At 39.7% G+C, this 17,828-nt stretch overlaps 1 protein-coding gene across 1 annotated transcript in view; it reads right to left on the reverse strand.

Moving 5' to 3' along the window:
* Positions 1-9,526, reverse strand: part of CHAF1B (chromatin assembly factor 1 subunit B) — a 37,153-nt gene extending 27,627 nt beyond the window's left edge. The window contains exons 1-4 of the mRNA XM_042780998.1: positions 9,401-9,526; positions 8,601-8,733; positions 6,714-6,831; positions 6,242-6,345 (exon numbers count right to left, since the gene is read on the reverse strand). Of these exons, the coding sequence (XP_042636932.1) occupies positions 6,242-6,345; positions 6,714-6,831; positions 8,601-8,733; positions 9,401-9,526 (481 nt within the window). The remainder of the gene's footprint in view (positions 1-6,241; positions 6,346-6,713; positions 6,832-8,600; positions 8,734-9,400) is intronic.
* Positions 9,527-17,828: the final 8,302 nt, after the last annotated feature.

The following is a 17,828-nucleotide window of genomic DNA, read 5'->3' on the forward strand; positions in this document are numbered from 1 at the left end:
AGTCAATGTCATTAGACAAAGTGTATGTGAACTGATGTATGGAAGACGAATTTGCTCTGTAAACTTTCACTCAAATCACAATAAAATTAAAAAAAAAAAAAAAAAAGATTCTGCTCTGTCTTATAGGGTTCCTATGAGTCAGAATCAACTCAACGCTAATGAGTTTTGTTTTTTGTACCATGCCATCATCAACAACAATCAAGAACAATTCAGTACCAAATCCTGTGTCAGGCTCTGCGGACACAAAGATGACTTCACACAAACCCTCCCCTGAAGGAGCTCACAGCTTAATGGGAGAGAAATCCATAAACACGCAAGTATAATACAAAAGTACTAAAGGATTAGAGAGTGGGAGGGGTGTCCAATAAAGTAGGAGGTAGAGTTAAAGAGGAGATAATATCTGAATTCAGTTTGCCAGGTTAAGCAGGATGGAGGAAGGATCAATGGAAGGGAAGAAAGGTATTCTGCACAAATACATGGGTAAAAGACAACTTAGTGTTTATGAATAAATGATATGCTATACGGCTAAGGAGTAAGGATGGCACAGGACCGGACAGTGCCTCGTTCATTGTACGCAATATGACTCTGACTCGATGGCACCTAACAAGGAGTAAGGTGTAAGACCAAGAATGATGCGATAAGGAAGAAAGGAGATATATTATAGACTCTTGTGTGAAAAAAGAAAAAGGCTCTGGATATTAAAGGAACACTAAGCTGAGAAATGATCTGCATTGTACAAGATGAAACTGAGGCCACAAAAAGGGTAACTAGTTAGGAGGTGCACACTCAGCTGCTAACCTAAAGGCTGGAGGGTTAAGTCTACCCAGAGGCAACTCAGAAGACCTGGCCATCTACTTCTAAAAAATCAGCCACTGAGAACCCTATGGAGCACAGGTCTACACTGACACACGACGTCACCACGATTAAGTCCCTATAATCATAGGGACTTGACAGCTACTGGTTAGTTAGAAGGTGATATAATAGATCAGGAAAGAGATGACGGCCTGAACCAGAGCAACAATAATAAGGATAGGAAAGGGACTTCTAGGAAAATATTTAGAAGATAAAACTAGCACATGCAGACACTACTTGGTTAAAAAGACAAGGGAGTTATCAAGACTGAGCCTTTCTTTAAAAACAAACAACCTCTTCTCTGAAGAATGGTCTACACTCCTTCACTTACTTTCTCCCGTATCTCACCTTCCATTCACTCAATGTTCTGCAATCTGATTTCCACCCTCTGCCACTCACTAAAACTGCTAACCCTATAGCTGTCAGTGACCTACTTATTTAAAATATCAGTCTTGCTTTCATGCCTTCTCTGTTCTATTTTACATCATTACTCTCTCCTTGAAGCTCTTCTCAGAGAATCAGCTGAGATTAAAGTGGTAGGGATTGAAAAGAAGGCTTAGCTCTGTGGAAGTTTGAAATAGCAAGTGGGGAGATGGTAGGGGGATCTGACCCTGACAAGTGAAGGGGGAGTGGCTGGGACTGGTGAGGATGAATTTGTAGTGGCTCAATTAAAAGATGTACTATAACACCAATCTGAGGTTAGGGTTTGTCTTAGTGGGTAAGATGGAAGAAAAGGGGCTGAAGGATTGACTATGTTGGTGTATGGCCAACCTTGGCAAGCAAGCTGGATAGGGAAAGTAACAGAGGCCAGAGTGGTTGGCAGACCAGGAAACACGCTCAGGGCTCCGAAAGAAGTAAAGCAGAGTGAGTAAAGGTGCTGAAAACTGGAAGATAAGGTTTTGGTGAGAAAGCTGGACATGTGGTTCAAGATAGCACTGCCACAGCAGTTAAAATGACAGAGGTGTAAGATGTGGTCTTGATTTCCATACTCCCCACCAAAACTCCTTCTCTTCCTAGTGTCCCTAATCTCAGAAAATGGCATCGATATTCACTTGGTTGCTTAGACCCAAAACTAACAAATTCTATCAGCTCTTTATTCATATATATCCCAACCTTCCTTACCCCATCCGTCCAATCACTACGACCCTCTTGTTGTTAGGTGCCGTCAAGTCAGCTCCAACTCAGTGACCCTGTATACAACAGAACAAATCACTGCCCGGTGGTGCACCATCCTCACAATCCTTGCTATACTTGAGCTCATTGTTGCAGCCACTGTGTCAATCCATCTTGTTGAGGGTGTTCTCCTTTTTCACTGACCCTCCACTTTACAAAGCATGATATGCTTCTCCAGAGAATGGTCCCTTCTGACAACATGGCCAAAGTAGGTGAGACGAAATCTGGCCTTCCTTGCTTCCAAGGAGCATTCCAGCTGCACTTCTTCCAGGACAGATTTGTTCATTCTTCTAGCAGTCCATGGTACTTTCAGTATTCTTCACCAGCACCTTAGTCTTCAAAGAGACATCTTTGCTCTTCAGCACTTTAAAGAGATTTTTGCAGCAGATTTGCCCAGTGAAATACATCATATGATTTCCTGACTGCTGCTTCCATTGGTGTTGATTGTGGAATCAAGTACTATTAAATCTTTGGTAACTTCAATCTTTTCTCCATTTATCATAATGCTGCTTATTGGTCCAACTGTGAGGATTTTCCTTTTATGTTGAGTTTTAACCCATATTTCAGACTGTAGTCTTTAATCTTCATCAGTAAGTATTTCAAGTCATCTTTATTTTCAGTAAGCAAGGTTGTGTCATCTGCATATCACAAGGTGTTAATGAGTCTTCCTCAAATCCTCACGCACATTCTTCTTCACATATTCCGCTTCTCTGGCTATTTGATCACCATACAGATTGAATAAGTATGGTGAAAGGATACAACCCTGACACACACCCTTCCTGATTTTAAACCATGCAGTAACCCGTTGTTCTGTTTGAACAACAGCCTTCTGGTCTATGTACAGATTCCTCATAAGCACAATTAAATGTTCTGGAATTGCCATTCTTCTCAATTGTTATCCATAATTTGTTATAATCCACACAGTTAAATGCTTTTGCATAGTCAATAAAACACAAGTAAGCATCCTTTTGGTATTCTTTGTTTTGAGCCAAGATCCATCTGACATCAGTAACAATATCACTTGTTCCATATCCTCTTCTGAATCCAGCTTGCATTTCTGAAAGTTCCCTATCAATATACTGCTGCAACCATTTATGTATTATCTTCAGCAAAATTTTACTTGCATGTGATATTAATGATATTGTTCGATAACTTGCACATACTGTGGGATCACTTTTCTTTGGAATGGGTACAAATATGGATCTTTTCCAGTCACTTGGCCACACAGCTGTCTTAGAAACTTCTTGGCAGATGAGTAGGTGCCTCCAGTGCAACATCCATTTGTTGAAACATCTTAATGGATATTCTATCAATTCCTGGAGCCTTGTTTTTCACCAATTCCTTCAGTGCAGCTTTGATTTCTTCCTTCAATACTATTCGTTCTTGATCATATGCCACCTCCTGAAACAGATGAACATTAACCAATTCTTTTTGGTACAGTGATTCTGTGTATTCCTTCCATCTTCTTTTGATGCTTCCTACATCATTCAGTATTTTGTCCATAGAATCTTTCAGTATTGCAACTCAAGGCTTGAATTTTTTCCTTCCATTCTTTCAACTTGAGAAATGCCAAGCATGTTCTTCCCATTTAGTTTTCTAACTCCAGATCTTTGCACATTTCATTATAATTGACTTTGTCTTTTCACGCTACTCTTTGAAATCTTCTGTTCAGCTCTTTTATCTTGTCATTTCTTCCATTTGCTTTAGCTAATCTCCATTCAAGGAGCTCTGGTAGCACAGTGCCTAAGGCACTTGACTGCTAACCAGAAGGCTGGCGGTTCACACCCACCAGCCACTCCTCAGAAGGAAGGTTGGGCAATCGACTTCTGTAGTGATACCACCTTGGAAACCCAAGGAGGGGTCGCTATGAGTTGGATCCAACTCAATGGCACATAACAACAACATGATGAGATCTGCTATGAGCAGCCAATCAGTTGAAGGGGAGTTTCCTAGAGAGTGTGTGGCTGGCTTCCTATATATATATAAACATCTAGAAAAGCTCTCTGGCCTTTTGCTTGATATGGATCTTGCATCTAGCTCTTCATCATCTGATCTCCAGTTCTTTGGATTTGAGATAGAGGCCTGCCATATTGTCTGTTAATGTTGAGGTTTGTCAGCTTCCACAGCCCATGAGCTAGCAGTTTGTCATCTGACCTGTCTATCTTGGATTCTTCAGCCCCTGCAGCTACCTGAGTCAGGAAAAACCTTCAGCCTAATGTCTGACCCATGGACCTGGGTCCTGTCAGCCTTTACCACCTCGTGATCCATCTCTTTGAGATAAATCTTTTCATATATATGTATGTGTGTGTGTGTGTGTGTGTGTGTGTATACATATGGGAGTTCTGGTGGCACAGTGCCTCGGGCATTTGACTGCTAACCAGAAAGCTGGTGGTTCAAACCCACCAACCACTCCTCAGAAGACTGGACAATCTAGTTCCACCGCCTCAGAAACCCAAGGAGAGGTCACTATGAGTTGGAATCGATGGCAGGGAGTTTGGTTTTGGTTACATACATACATACGTACGTACGTACGTACATATATATATATTCCACTGGTTTTGCTTCTCTAAAGAACCCAGCCTAAGACAAATCTAAAAGCACTTCCATGGGCTACTGGGTCATCCTTGCTCTAGTCCATCACTGCCTCCCATCCTCCCCTTGTTTACTCCAGCCCTGTCCTATTCCCAGCACATGGCAAGCAACTCTTGCCATACAGCCTATATATTTGCTGCTTCCATGGGCCAGGACACTCGTCCCTTAAATCATTCACACAGCTTGCTTCCCAACTTCATTCAGGTCTCTGAATGCCACATGCTCAGCGCAGCCTTCTCTGATGACCCTGTCGCCCTCTACCCTCTTCACAGCACCTTATCACTTCCTGGTATTATATTTGTTTATTTATTTGTCTGACACCACCACTGGAATGTAGTCATTTTGCTTGTGGTATGCTTCCAGCATCTGCAATAAAACCAAGCACGTTGGCAATGTTCAAGGTCATTACCATTGTCTTAAGAAGGGTGCTGGATGCCATATCTACATGGACACTGAAATTATCCAGGAGGATGGCCAAAGCTGAAGTAAAGGAAGACAGTGGCACTAGATCCTGATAGAACTTTGGAGACTGATCAGGAAGAAAAAGACAGAGACGAAGGAGAACGGAGGATGGTTTGGCTGGATATCACGGAACAAGAAAGGACAAAGATTTTTGCTGAATGGATGGAAGATGGACTGATGCAGTGCTGAGGCAAAGGACAATGCCAACTCTGCTTCTTGACTCCTTTCCAGGGCATTTGGGTTATAGGAGAATCAACAGTCTGCATGTTAGAGAACAGGAGAGGAAGAAGTATGGGAGAAAAATCATGTTTTAGAATACATTACAGGGAAAAGACATTAATCATGCACTAGCTTTTGACATTTCACTACTATTTCTTGCACTATTATATCATGTTTGTCTCTTCCCAATGAGATAATGTGGTTAGCTAACGTCAAGTCAGCCTCCTACTTATGGCAACCTCAGGGACAACGAATGAAGTGCTACTGATCCTGTGTTGTCCCATGATTGGTTGAGGATCAGATCATTATGATCTGTAAGGTTTTCACTGGCTGATTTTCAGAAGTGGATTGTCAGGCTTTTCCTCTTAGTCCATCTTAAGTCTAGAAGCTCTACTAAAACCTGTTTGGCACCATAGCAACACAGAAGCCTCCACTGACAGACAGGTGGTAGCTGCATAAGAGGTGCATCGGCCAAAAAAAAGAGAATAGATTCTTTAAAAACAGAAAAATGTCCTTTGCACTGAGAGGCTTTCCCTTGTCTCCTAAAATGGAAACCTGATCTGACCTACCCCACCAAGTATCACTCAATATCCATTAATTACAAGGATGTGATAATCTTCCTGAGATAGTAAGCTCCATAAAGACAGTAACCAGGCCTGTCCTACTAATATCTGCAACTGGTTGTACAGATTGACCTTGCTTCAGCACCAGCAGCTCATGACACCACTGCAAAGCCTCAAACATTCTGATTTGGGCCCTGAAAGATGAGTTGGGTCCATGGCAAATGGGACCAATCCCTTCCCCCTTGAGCTAACCATTAATTTTAGTTTACTAAAGAAGTTTTTCTTCTTCCTTTCAAAGTTAAAGCAGGTTAAGATTTTTAAACACTTAGACTATTCCTTCCCTCAGTTTTATATTAAAAAAAAAAAAAAAAATTAGTTACCTTTACTGACATCCCATATGATAGCTGTATTATCCACAGAGGCAGAAGCCATTAAATTCCCATTGGTTGCCCAGCAAATATCATATACATCTTCCAAGTGACCCCTGGAATCCATTTAAAGGGAGAAAAAGCAATTTCTCAAGGAAGGAAAAGCTATCGAAAATTTAAAGCCAAACCCAAGAGTCATTGCATTAGAACAGGATTTTAGAAATTTCTATTGGAACTAAATAAGGTACTTTCATGGATATTTGCATCTTTAAAATTGATGCAGTTTTACTAAGAAAAATTTTATGTCGGAAACTAAGAAAATCATTTTTAATCATGTCTTTATCCTTTAGTACTATTCTATTCTTTGGCAAATGTTTTATTTAAGTAAAAGTTTTAAATCAGATAAAAACGTCAAAATGCATATTCAGTTTAATGCATTCAGATCTTAGCAATCAGTCCATCCCGCGGCCTCTCATCACATCACCTCAGGGTTTTTACAACAGTCCAGTTCTCTTTATTCAGCTGAGCTTCATCCTCATCCTGAAAAGCAATCTGTTCGGGCTCCTTGTTGTCATTCACCTTCCACAGCAGGATGACAGCATCTAGGAAATGATTCGATTAGAAATAAGCCAAACTTCAACAAAAGCTCGTTCATTTCTCGATTTTCAGGTTACATTTCTGTTCTTCAATATACACTATGGCTACCATGATTTAATTCTAAGAATCTGGACAGGAAAATTAGGTTTGCTTTCAGAACTGCTATTGTTAGTGACTGATTCTGACTCATGCAAACCCATGTGTGCAGAGCAGAACTCCTCCATAGAGTTTTCAATGCTATGACCTTCAGAAGCAAATCTCCAGTCCTGACTTCCAGGTGTCTCTAGTGGGAGTTCAAACCACCAACCTTTCGACCAGTAGTCAAGCGCTTAACCATTTGTGCCACCCAGGGACTCCACACTTTGGAACTCAAACTACAAATCAAACACACTAGTTCAGAGTTATACAAAGCCACCTTAAACAGAAGGTCCCCAAGCCAGCAAAACACCACTGCAAGATACCTGACTATATTAATGAATCTAAAGGTATCATACATAAACGGCAAAGAAAGGAGGGATGAAAAACAAACAATTACTGATGCAATGGTTGGCAAATCATTCCTAGCTGTGCAATCTTAATCAAGTTACTTAATGTCTTAATGCCTCAGTTTCCTCACCTATAAAATGGAGATAATAATAGTATACCTGCCTCACAGGGCTGTTGTGAAGATTAAATGAGCTAATATGCATAAAATGCATAAAGCATTTACAATATGATGCCTGGTACATGGTAAGTGCCATGTAAGTGTCACCTACTAATATCATTACGACTGCATCAGATACTTTAGCTATTGCCATCAACTGTCTGAATATCTAACTCCTCCCATTCTGACTGCATGCTCACCACTGAACTTTCTAATTATGATTTGCCTTCCCATTTACAAATGCCCACAGAAGGAGAGTGAATGAGCAGGTTATGCGGATGTAAAGTGAGCTTGGTTAAAATGAGATTGGCCCTCGTAGATGGAAAAGTTTTCCATGTGCTGACTAAAAGCAAGCTTCTGGGCCTTCAAGCCACCATAGTATGAGAAACTGACAAATGGTGGTTCAAGGACCAGGAACTTTGCAAGATGAATACTGCCCTGTGCAACCTTACAAGGGACAGCCTGCTGGCCTTACCCAGAGGCCGTTCCCTATTGCCCACCTTTCCTTTACACACACACTCTGGACATCATGGTTCTCAACTCAACCAGGTCTCTTTCCCTCCTACTAACAGAAACTGAAATTTGTTTTCTTTTGTACTGGCTTCTATACTGTTTTGGTGTTAATAAAGACTTACTTTTTCTGTTATAGTTTTATCCCATTTAAGCACATGCAGAAAATATCAACCAATCCACTACCACCAAACAAATACAACTTACAGGGCCATTTAGAAGATAGTCCTGAAGCCAACAAATTAATGAATTAATTACACAGAGACATGGTATGGACACGATCATTACAGATACTAAACTTATAATTAAACAAGGCTGGAATGGTTGCCTTGGGACTCTGACAGAACAGCAAGCAGCTTTCTAACTTGTCTCCAAACCAGCCCAGGAGAAGCCAGTGGAAAAGGAGCCATTTCAAACAGATCTTCTCAGCTTAGCTTAAGGTTGCTATCCTCTACTCTGACATACTCCCCAGAACATTATTTCACTCAACTATGTAAATGATGGATTAAGAGGGCTCAGTGGCCTCTAATAAAGAGGCATATCCAGCCCAAATTTCTTATCTGACATGAAACAGAGAGAAATTTGATTTCCAGAGAATTTCTGAAGTACAACAATACTCACCATCTCCTCCTGATGCTAAAATTTCCCCATTTGGAGAAAAACGCACAACGTTGACAGCTTTGGTATGACGAGCAAGATTGGACAAAAATTCCACAATGGCTTTTCCATCTGGTCCTTTTTCTACTTTCCATATCTGTTCATACCAAAGCATTCATTATAAGAGAAACATATACTGAACCTCACCTAGTATATTGCACATGCTGAAACAGCCTTATTTGCAGAAAGGAAATTCTAGTTTTGCTTTTTAAAAAATGTAAACTGAAAGGAACTTTTACCTGAATATAAACCAGTAATCACATTGCCTGCTGCCCTCCATCCTACCCATTTCTAATACAAATTGTTCCCCTACTTCAGGATTCTAAAATAAAAGGCATCCCATTATCACTCTACCACCACCAGTTACCAGCTGTCATCTAATCAACTCTGACTCATGGTGACCCCATATGTGTCAGAGTAGAACTGTGCTCCATAGGGTTTTCAAAAGCTTATTTTTTGGAAGAATATATCCAGGCCTTTCTTCCAAGACACCTCTGTGAACTCAAACCTCCAATCTTTCAGTTAGCAGGTGGGCGTGTTAACTGTATGCGCCACCCAGGGACTCCTACATCAATCTAGGGAACTTTATTCAGACTGTGGCTCTTTTGCTTTCATGGTTCACTCCAGACCCTGATAATTTATCATCATTCTGGACTAAATGACTTTGTAATTTGAGTCTGTCAACATCAGTTTTAAATAAAAGAATGAAAAAGGCTGTGTCAAGTGGGGCCTCCTTGTGTTTTTCTCTCTCTGTCCCCATTTACCCTCACAATCGTGTCCACCCCTGCGGAGGCCAGTCTGTGGATTCGCCCAGCCGTGCCGTGCTGGAAGTCCAAGCTGTACACGGGCTCCTTGTTGTGCCACGCTATTTCACAAGTGATGACTTTCATCCTCCTGGGTCTCAAAGAGGCAAAAAAAATTCCTCAGCCAGGTTCGTTTTCCAAAGACAAAGTAAAGCTGGAAAATGTTGGCAATGAATTGGACAACCATCTTGCAGCAGCAAACATTTATTGAAGGTTTATTACGGCTGGGAACTGGGCTAATCATTTAAAAATGCACGTTATTTTGGGAAAGGATGTTAACGCTGGCATTTACCAGGTTCCACATACAATGCTCCACTGAGCCATGGGTTCTAAAAGTTTATGATTCTCCTGCTACAGCCATAAAAGCAAAATGAAACACCCAGGCAAGAGGCAAACCAGGGGCCCAGGCTGGGCTGCGCGACCCACTCTCTTTTGTAGGAGTTGGGGGGGCGCGCCCCGACAGCCAAGGTCGTCGCTGCACGGGGAAAGGGGCCAGGACCCCTGGGAAGGAAGAGACCCCTTTTTCCAAGGATGAGGGGCTTGGCTGCCTGGAGGAAGCCGAGAAGGAGGCCGCGCTGGGTCGGGCCTGGGCGGGGACCGGGTGCTCGAACGCTAGCCTCCGGGCTCCATCTCCTACCCCCACGGGTCACCCGCCCCACTGCGAGCGCCTCTTGCCCTCAACCTAGCCCATTATGGCCGGGAGGACTGCTGGGACGCCAGACCCGCGCCCTAGAACCATACCTGCTCAAATTCGTTCAGTCACCGGTACCGCCACCTCCCGCCGCCGCGCGCGCAGCTTCCCGCGCGCCGCAGGCCCCGCCTCCTAGTGGGCGTATCTCCATGTAGGCCCGTCCCCGTCGTGCCCCTACGCGAGGCAGCGCTCGCCCGGCCCAGTCTTGGTCTGTCCCCAACGCGTGCCTGACCCGTCAGTTCAGATTCGCTGCCAGGCCTGTGCACAGGTGGGAAGGGACGAGTTCATGGATTATTCGCGCAATCACGTCTTACGTTGCTTTTCATCCTTTTGGGAAATATCGGTTGAGCATGTGCTTTTTGATGTGCTCGCAAAGTGGCAGATGAAGCAGCTACACGTGCCCTCGAGGAATTAACAGTCTCCTAAAAGGATAGATACCAGTGCGTTGCGTGTCGTTGAAGAGAAAAAGACAAATGGACTCTGGTGGCTAGGGTAAAGCAGGACTGCTAAACAGAAAGTCGGTTCAAACCCATTAGCTGCTCCGCGGGAGGAAGATGAGGCAGTCTACATCCCTAGGTTTTACAGCTTTGGAAACCAAATTGGGGTCGCCGAGTCCGAAGCAACTGGGACGCTGATGGCAGTAGGTTTGGTTTGCCTAGGAAGCGTGGAACCCCCCTCCAGGATCCGTGGAGACTCAGCAACTGTGAGACCTGCCCCAAACTAACAAAATGTCAGTGGTTTCCTGATGGAGTGAATATCTGAGTGATACTTTGTATCAGGCCCCTGGGCTGTGCAGTTTGCCCTCGAGTACTAATGTTCTTACCCACCCAAAGAGAGGCGCCACGAAAGAAAAGTCTGGCTATCTGCTTCCGTAAAAGATTGCAGCAACCAAGGAAACCCTATGGAGTTCTATTCCTTATCTTGTGTGGGTCCCATAAGTTAGAAGCAACTCAGTGGCAACTAATTTTATACCCTGTATCAGGCACCATGCTAGACTGGGGAATTGAAACATCAATTAAAGTGTGTTTGGCCCTGAAACAGCACAGTACACAAATCATAAAGTTTTTTTTTTTTTTTTTTTTTAAAAAAGCATAAAGGCAAAAGGAGAGTAAGAACAACGTGCTTTTGCAATTCGGAGGATCAGGTCATTTTGGATTTGAAGGCTCAAAGTTTGAAGGTGGCCTTTTAAAGTGGGCTTCAGGTATAGCGTTGTTTTTTATATACTTTTATTATTTTTGTTAAGTTTACACAGCAAATTAAGTTCCCATTTAACAATTTCTATACAACTTTTTCAGTGACATTGGTTACATTTTTCACAATGTGTCAATATTATTTCCCTTCCTTTCCAATCTAGTTTCCCTGCCCACCCCCCACCCTTACCCTCTCATCTTTGTTTTAGGGTAAATGTTGACCCTTCTCTCTCATCTTTAAAAGAGCACAGTACTCATGGGTGACATTATTTTATGTCCCAATCTGATATTTAGCTGAAAGGTGACCTCGAGTAGTTTCTGTTCAGTGTTAAAGGGTTACCTCAGGGAAATACTCTTCCGGGTTTTCTCTAGTCCTAAAGAGAAATGAAGTTCTGATACATTGTAACATGGATGAACCTTGAAAATACTGCTGAGTAAAAGAAACTAGTTACAAAAGAAGATCCTATGATCCCACTTACATGAAATAACAATAGGCAACTGCATAGAGATACAAATTTATTCATGGTTACTATGGGCTGGAAGCAGGGGAAAATAGTAAGTTATTGCTTAAGGGATGCCCAGTTTCGGTTTGTTGTTGTTAGGTGTGATGGAGTCAATTCCAACTCAGTGACCCCTACATACAAAGAACATAACAGTGCCCGGTCCTACACTATCCTCACAATTGTTGCTATGTTTGAGCCCATTTTTGTAGCCACTGTGAATCCACGTCTTTGAGGGTTTTCCTCTTTTTCACTGACGCTCTAGTTTACCAAAGTATGACGTACTTCTCCAGGGACTGTTCCCTCCTGATAACACGTCCAAAGTACATGAGACAAAGTCTCACCATCTTCACTCCTAAGGAACACTGTACTTCTTCCAAGATTGTTGGTTTAGGGTTATGAAAAAACACTTTGGACATGGATAGAGGTGATGGTTCACAACATGGTAAATGTAGTTAGTTAGTAACTGAATTGAACACTTAATGGTAAAAATGACAAATGTTTTCTTACATGTATTTTACAGTAAACATTTTAAACTGGTTAAAATGGCAAATGTATTATATATTTTACCAGGTTTTTTAAAGTATTGACATAAATAACACAGATGAATAAATATTTTTATGAGTACAAGAAACGTAAGAGTGCATATTATATGGTTCCATTTATATCATTCAAGAGAAAAAATAATACACGGTGAAACTTCAAATTCTCACCTGGTGCAGTTCTGAATTTCTAGGATTCTTCTCTTGCTCTTCCTTGCAATTTTTTCTGAACCCTCTGGAGCTCCCTTTTGCATAAGCATTTAGCATGTCAGACAGGATTCACCCTCCTCTTGCAGCTCCTTCTAAATGTCTACCTGCTCTGCAAGCCCAGAATTCAGTTCTCTCACAGAGCCAGTAAAGCTGTAAGTATCCCCTGCCAGAGTGGAAGAGGGCAAAAAAAAAGGGCCTTTAGGGAAAAAAAAAAAAAAAACAAACTCTTGGCCTTCCCAATTAGTCTTTCTGCCTGCGTTTGGTGCCTTTTTGAGGCCTTCAAATAGTTGGGGTTTTCATACACACACACACTTCATCCAGGTTTATAACTATTATCTGCAGGAAAACAACCACTTAATGGTGCTATCATGCTTTGGAATCTTAGTTTAATTATTTATTTATACAGTAAAACCTGTGAAAGCCAGAACCTGCATAAGGCAGAAACCTGTCAGAGAAAGGAAACTCAAGCATTTTCCATTAAAGTAAGGCACAGAAACGTGGTTAAGACTGCACCGTCAGAGGCAGAAAACTTGTGAGACCCAGAAAAGCAAGGCAGTCCTATCGAGTTCTAGCTCTCACAGGTTTCAATATAAAAAACATTTAGATGTTTCCAAAGTCAAGCCTACAAAACAAGATCCATTCAAACATGTCAAGCTTCTTCTGTACCTTTTACCCTGTTCCTTACAGGTAACCGTTTAATCACTTTACTTCTTCTATACTTCCCAAATTATTTTAGAGAACTTTGTATCACTAATAAAAGAGAAAAACCTGTATTACTAGTAATATGCATAATTATGAAATTAGCATGTTGTTGTTGTTATTTGCCATCGAGTCAGCCCCGACTCATAGCGACCCCTCCTTGGGTTTCCGAGGCAGTATCACTATGGAAGTAGGAATGCCCAACCTTCCTTCCGAGGAGTGGCTGGTGGGTTTGAACCGCCAGCCTTCTGGTTAGCAGTCAAGTGCCTTAGGCACTATGCATATTCATTTCTCTATCACTGGTGATACTTGTATCATACTTTGATAAGATTTAAAGAACACTGATCTTTGTATTGATTTCTCCTCTTGCTTACTCCTTTTGTCATCAGTATCTCCATCCCCTCAAAATTCCACACTGAGGTCTTACTGGGATGAGAATGGAAAACAAGAAGTTTCTCCATCTTTTTCTATGGAACTTCTCTGTACATGTTGGTAATGAAAATCTTGAGGTGGGGGAGAGGGGATTCTATTTACAATAGCTAAAATATCAAATATTTAGGGATAAATTTAATAAAATTTGTGGAAACACAGACAATGAAAACTGCATTGTTAAAAGTACTTTTATAAAGACCTAAATAAATATCCTGGCTCCTGGCAACCCAATGTGTCCAGTGTAGAAGTGTTCCAATAAGGTGTTCAAGGCTGTGACCTTTTAGAAGCAGATCTTCAGAGGCACCTCTGGGTGGGTTTGAACCAGAACCAGCAATCTATCAGCCAACAGTCGAGTGCTTAACCATTTGTGCCATCATGAGCTGGAATCAACTTGACAGCAAGCAGAAATAAATAAATACACATACTATGATGCTGGGTTAGATTAAATACTGTTAAGATGTCAATTATCCCCAAATCCATCTACCAAATCCTAACATAAATCAGAGCAGGACTTTTTTAAAAAAGACAAAATGGAACTAACTGTTAAAATTTATGTGTACATGCAAAAACCCTAGAATAACCAAACAATTTGGAGGAAAAAAAAGATTTATTTACACTGCTTAATTTGAAAACTTGCCATATAAAACTACAGTTATCAAGACAATGTAGTATTGGCAAAGGACAGATATACAGATTATAGATATACAGATCAACAGAACACAAGAGAGTCCAAAAACAGACACACATATGGTAAACTTTTTTGGCAAGTGTCAAGGTTACCAACAGGGAAAGTAGAGTCTTTTCAACAAATGGCGCTAGAACAAATGGGCATTCATACACAAAAAAATAAACCTTAACCTTTACCTTGCACCATATACTAAATCAAAATGGATCAAAGACATAAATATACATGTTAAAACTACAACAGTTCTAGAAGGTGGTACAGAAAATCTCTGCAACCCTGAGGTAGACACAACTTTCTTACACCCTTTTAAAAAGCGATCAATTGGATTTTATCAAAATAAGAAGTTACGCTCCTTGAAAGACACTCTTAAAACAAAAGATGTATTTGACAAAAGACTTCTACTCAGAATACATAAAGATCTTTTACAACTCAATAAAACCCATTTTTTTAAACGGGCAAAAAAAATTGAACAGTACTTCACAAAATAAAATATGCAAATGGCCAATAAGTAAATCAAAAGATGACATGATAACTTACCAGGGAAACACCATAATGAAATAATACTATACACCCATTGTTGGGGTTGTTGTTATGTGCCATCGAGTCAAACCCGACTCGTAGTGACCCCTCCCTTGGGTTTCCGAGGCAGTATCGCTACAGAAGTGGGATTGCCCAACCTTCCTTCTGAGGAGTGGCTGGTGGGTTTGAACCACCAGCCGTCTGGTTAGCAGGCAAGTGTCTTAGCCACTATGCTACCAGAGCTCCCATTCACCCATTAGAAAAACTTAACAGATTGCAGTATCAAGTATCGGCAAGGATGTTAGGAACAAAAAATCTCAGGCATTGATAGTAAGGAAAAATGTTATAATCAGCTTAGAAAATGGTTGCAGTTTTTCATCAAGTTAAATGTAAAACCTACCACAAAAAGCACTCATTCCATTACTAGGTATTAAGTCAAGAGAAATAAAAACATATCCAAAGACTTGTGGACATGAATGTACACAGGACATTTATTCATAATAGCCCCAAACTGGAAACAATCCAAATATCCAACAAGTGAATTGATAAACAAAGTGTGCTTTATCCATGTAATCAAATAGTACTCAATAATAAAAAATGAACTACTGATTAACACAACATGGATGAATTTCAAAAACTTTATGCAGAGTGAAAGTAGTCAGACACCAAAGAGTACATATTCTATAGTCCCATTTACATGGAATACTAGAAAAGTCAAAATTAAACTACAGTGATAGCAGATCAGTGGTTGCCTGAACCTGGCTGGGGAGTGGATTGGTGCAGAATGACTACAAAGGGGAACAGTGTGCTTTGTGTAGTGTGCAGTGATGAAAATGGTCTTTATCTTACCTGCACAGGTGGACACACTTTTCAACAAATGGTGCTAGAACAAATGGACATTCATACAGGAAAAATAAACCTCAACTTTTACTTTTCATTAGACACAAAAAGTAAATCAAAATGGATCAAAGACATAAATGTAAAAGTTAAAACTGTAACAGTTCTAGAAGGTGGTATAGAAAATCTTTGCAACCTTGAGGAATGCAAAACTTTCTTAGACCCATTTTAAAAAGTAGTAAATTGGATTTTGTCAAAAAAAGAAGTATTAAATACTTTCAAAGAATCAGTTTAGCAAATAAGTCTCTCTTACTAATCCTATGATTCGTTTTCCCACTAAGACAGATAACAACCATATAAAATATATTTTTTTGCAAGAATATACAAGCTGACCAAAAGGGAAAAAAGGACAACTTCCAGAAAGAGCCACTACATAAATTTAAATATTCACACATCTGAGACATGCTCTACATAGAAAATTTCTTCTTACATGCAGAATTAAGTTACACACACACAGACACACACACACATACTCTTCCTGTGAAAGGTGAGTTAAGCCTTAGTCTTAATGGAAATAGTCTGTCTTCAAACAGAACTTATAAATAATATATAGAGAAGAGCTCAATTTAAGGTCTAAAGGATATACTTTCAGTTTTAAAAAATAGATTGCAGTTAATATATAGAATTCTTTAAAGTATTATCTGAAATATTGAGCATCATATATTTTTATTACGAGATATTTCAAAATTTGGGCAGATACAATTGTGACAGAAAATCAGCTTCATACAAAAAATACACTTTCAATTATTTTATCAAGCAAATAAAAACAATCTTGATTTATTTGCTCTTTCCAGAAGTTTAATATACAATAAAAATTTAATATTGTATATAACAGACATGTAATTAAGTATATACAGAAAATGAACAGTATTGAATATTCAGAAATAAAAGTAAAAATAAATAACAATGATAAAACTTTGAAAAAAAAATAATGCACATTTCAGTTGTGGAAAATATGATTTTTAATTATATATACATAGTTATACTTAATAGAAAGCCATTTCTTTCCAATTGCACATGGGATGAAAACATGCGATGAATTAAGCATAATTTTTTGTGACATGTAATACTATAATCCTAGGGCAGTTTGTTGCTCTAAAACCAGAATAAAACACTGAGATTTATAATATAATAAAAGGTATGTAGTATTTTTTGAGAAAGATTGTCTTCCTCAACTCACATTAACCTGTAGTAATCCTACAAAAGGCTATACAGGAAATTTCACAAGAAGAAATATTAAACAATTATCGTGCCCACTCTATGCTGACCATGCAGCCAAAAATGGGCTTCAGAGTAAACTTGATGATACAATTTAATATTTTGAGTACTTTTTTTTAATACTAAGATCATGTCTTTGTTCTATAAAAACACTTTGTACTTAACCATAATTGGCAATCTCAGCACACGAAAATCCTAGTAAACTGGAGTCAGTTTCTGCTTCCTTATTTTCATGAATAAAATATTTTAGGAGATAAGAATTTATAGAAAAGAAACACTGCTCAATTCACTTACATCTAATCTTTTCAGAAGTGCTATGACACTTTTTAAAAAAAATCTTGTTTAAACTTTTTCTTAGGAAAATCAAAAGTAACATTTCCATTTGTATTATGGCACAGCCCTCAATTCAGAGAAAAATACACTTTGGGGAACCATAAAAGACTGCACAAAGGCTGGGAGCAACCTGAAAAGCTCTTGGTGAAAAACACTGACATCCTCTAGGGTAATAAAAAAATATGTGTAGAATTAATTTCAAATATTTACATTTCAAAACAGAATCTTGAGTTAGATACTCAGCCACTCAATACCAACAATTGTCAAGTTATTTTAAAAAGTATGATAATGTGTCCACAATATTTGTGACCACACTTGAATGCATAGAATTCAACACACTTTGAATGCATAATACAAAGATTATGATTCTTCTGTTACCTATCATATATATAAAACAAAATTGTTTACATTTTGAAAGCTGTACAACGAAAAGAACTGAGCAAATATTTTTATTGTCTCACATCAAATGTCTG

The sequence above is a fragment of the Orycteropus afer genome, unplaced genomic scaffold (genome assembly GCF_000298275.1).
Source record: "Orycteropus afer afer isolate SDZICR_OR568_19922 unplaced genomic scaffold, OryAfe1.0 scaffold00078, whole genome shotgun sequence".
NCBI classification, from domain to species: Eukaryota; Metazoa; Chordata; class Mammalia; order Tubulidentata; family Orycteropodidae; genus Orycteropus; species Orycteropus afer.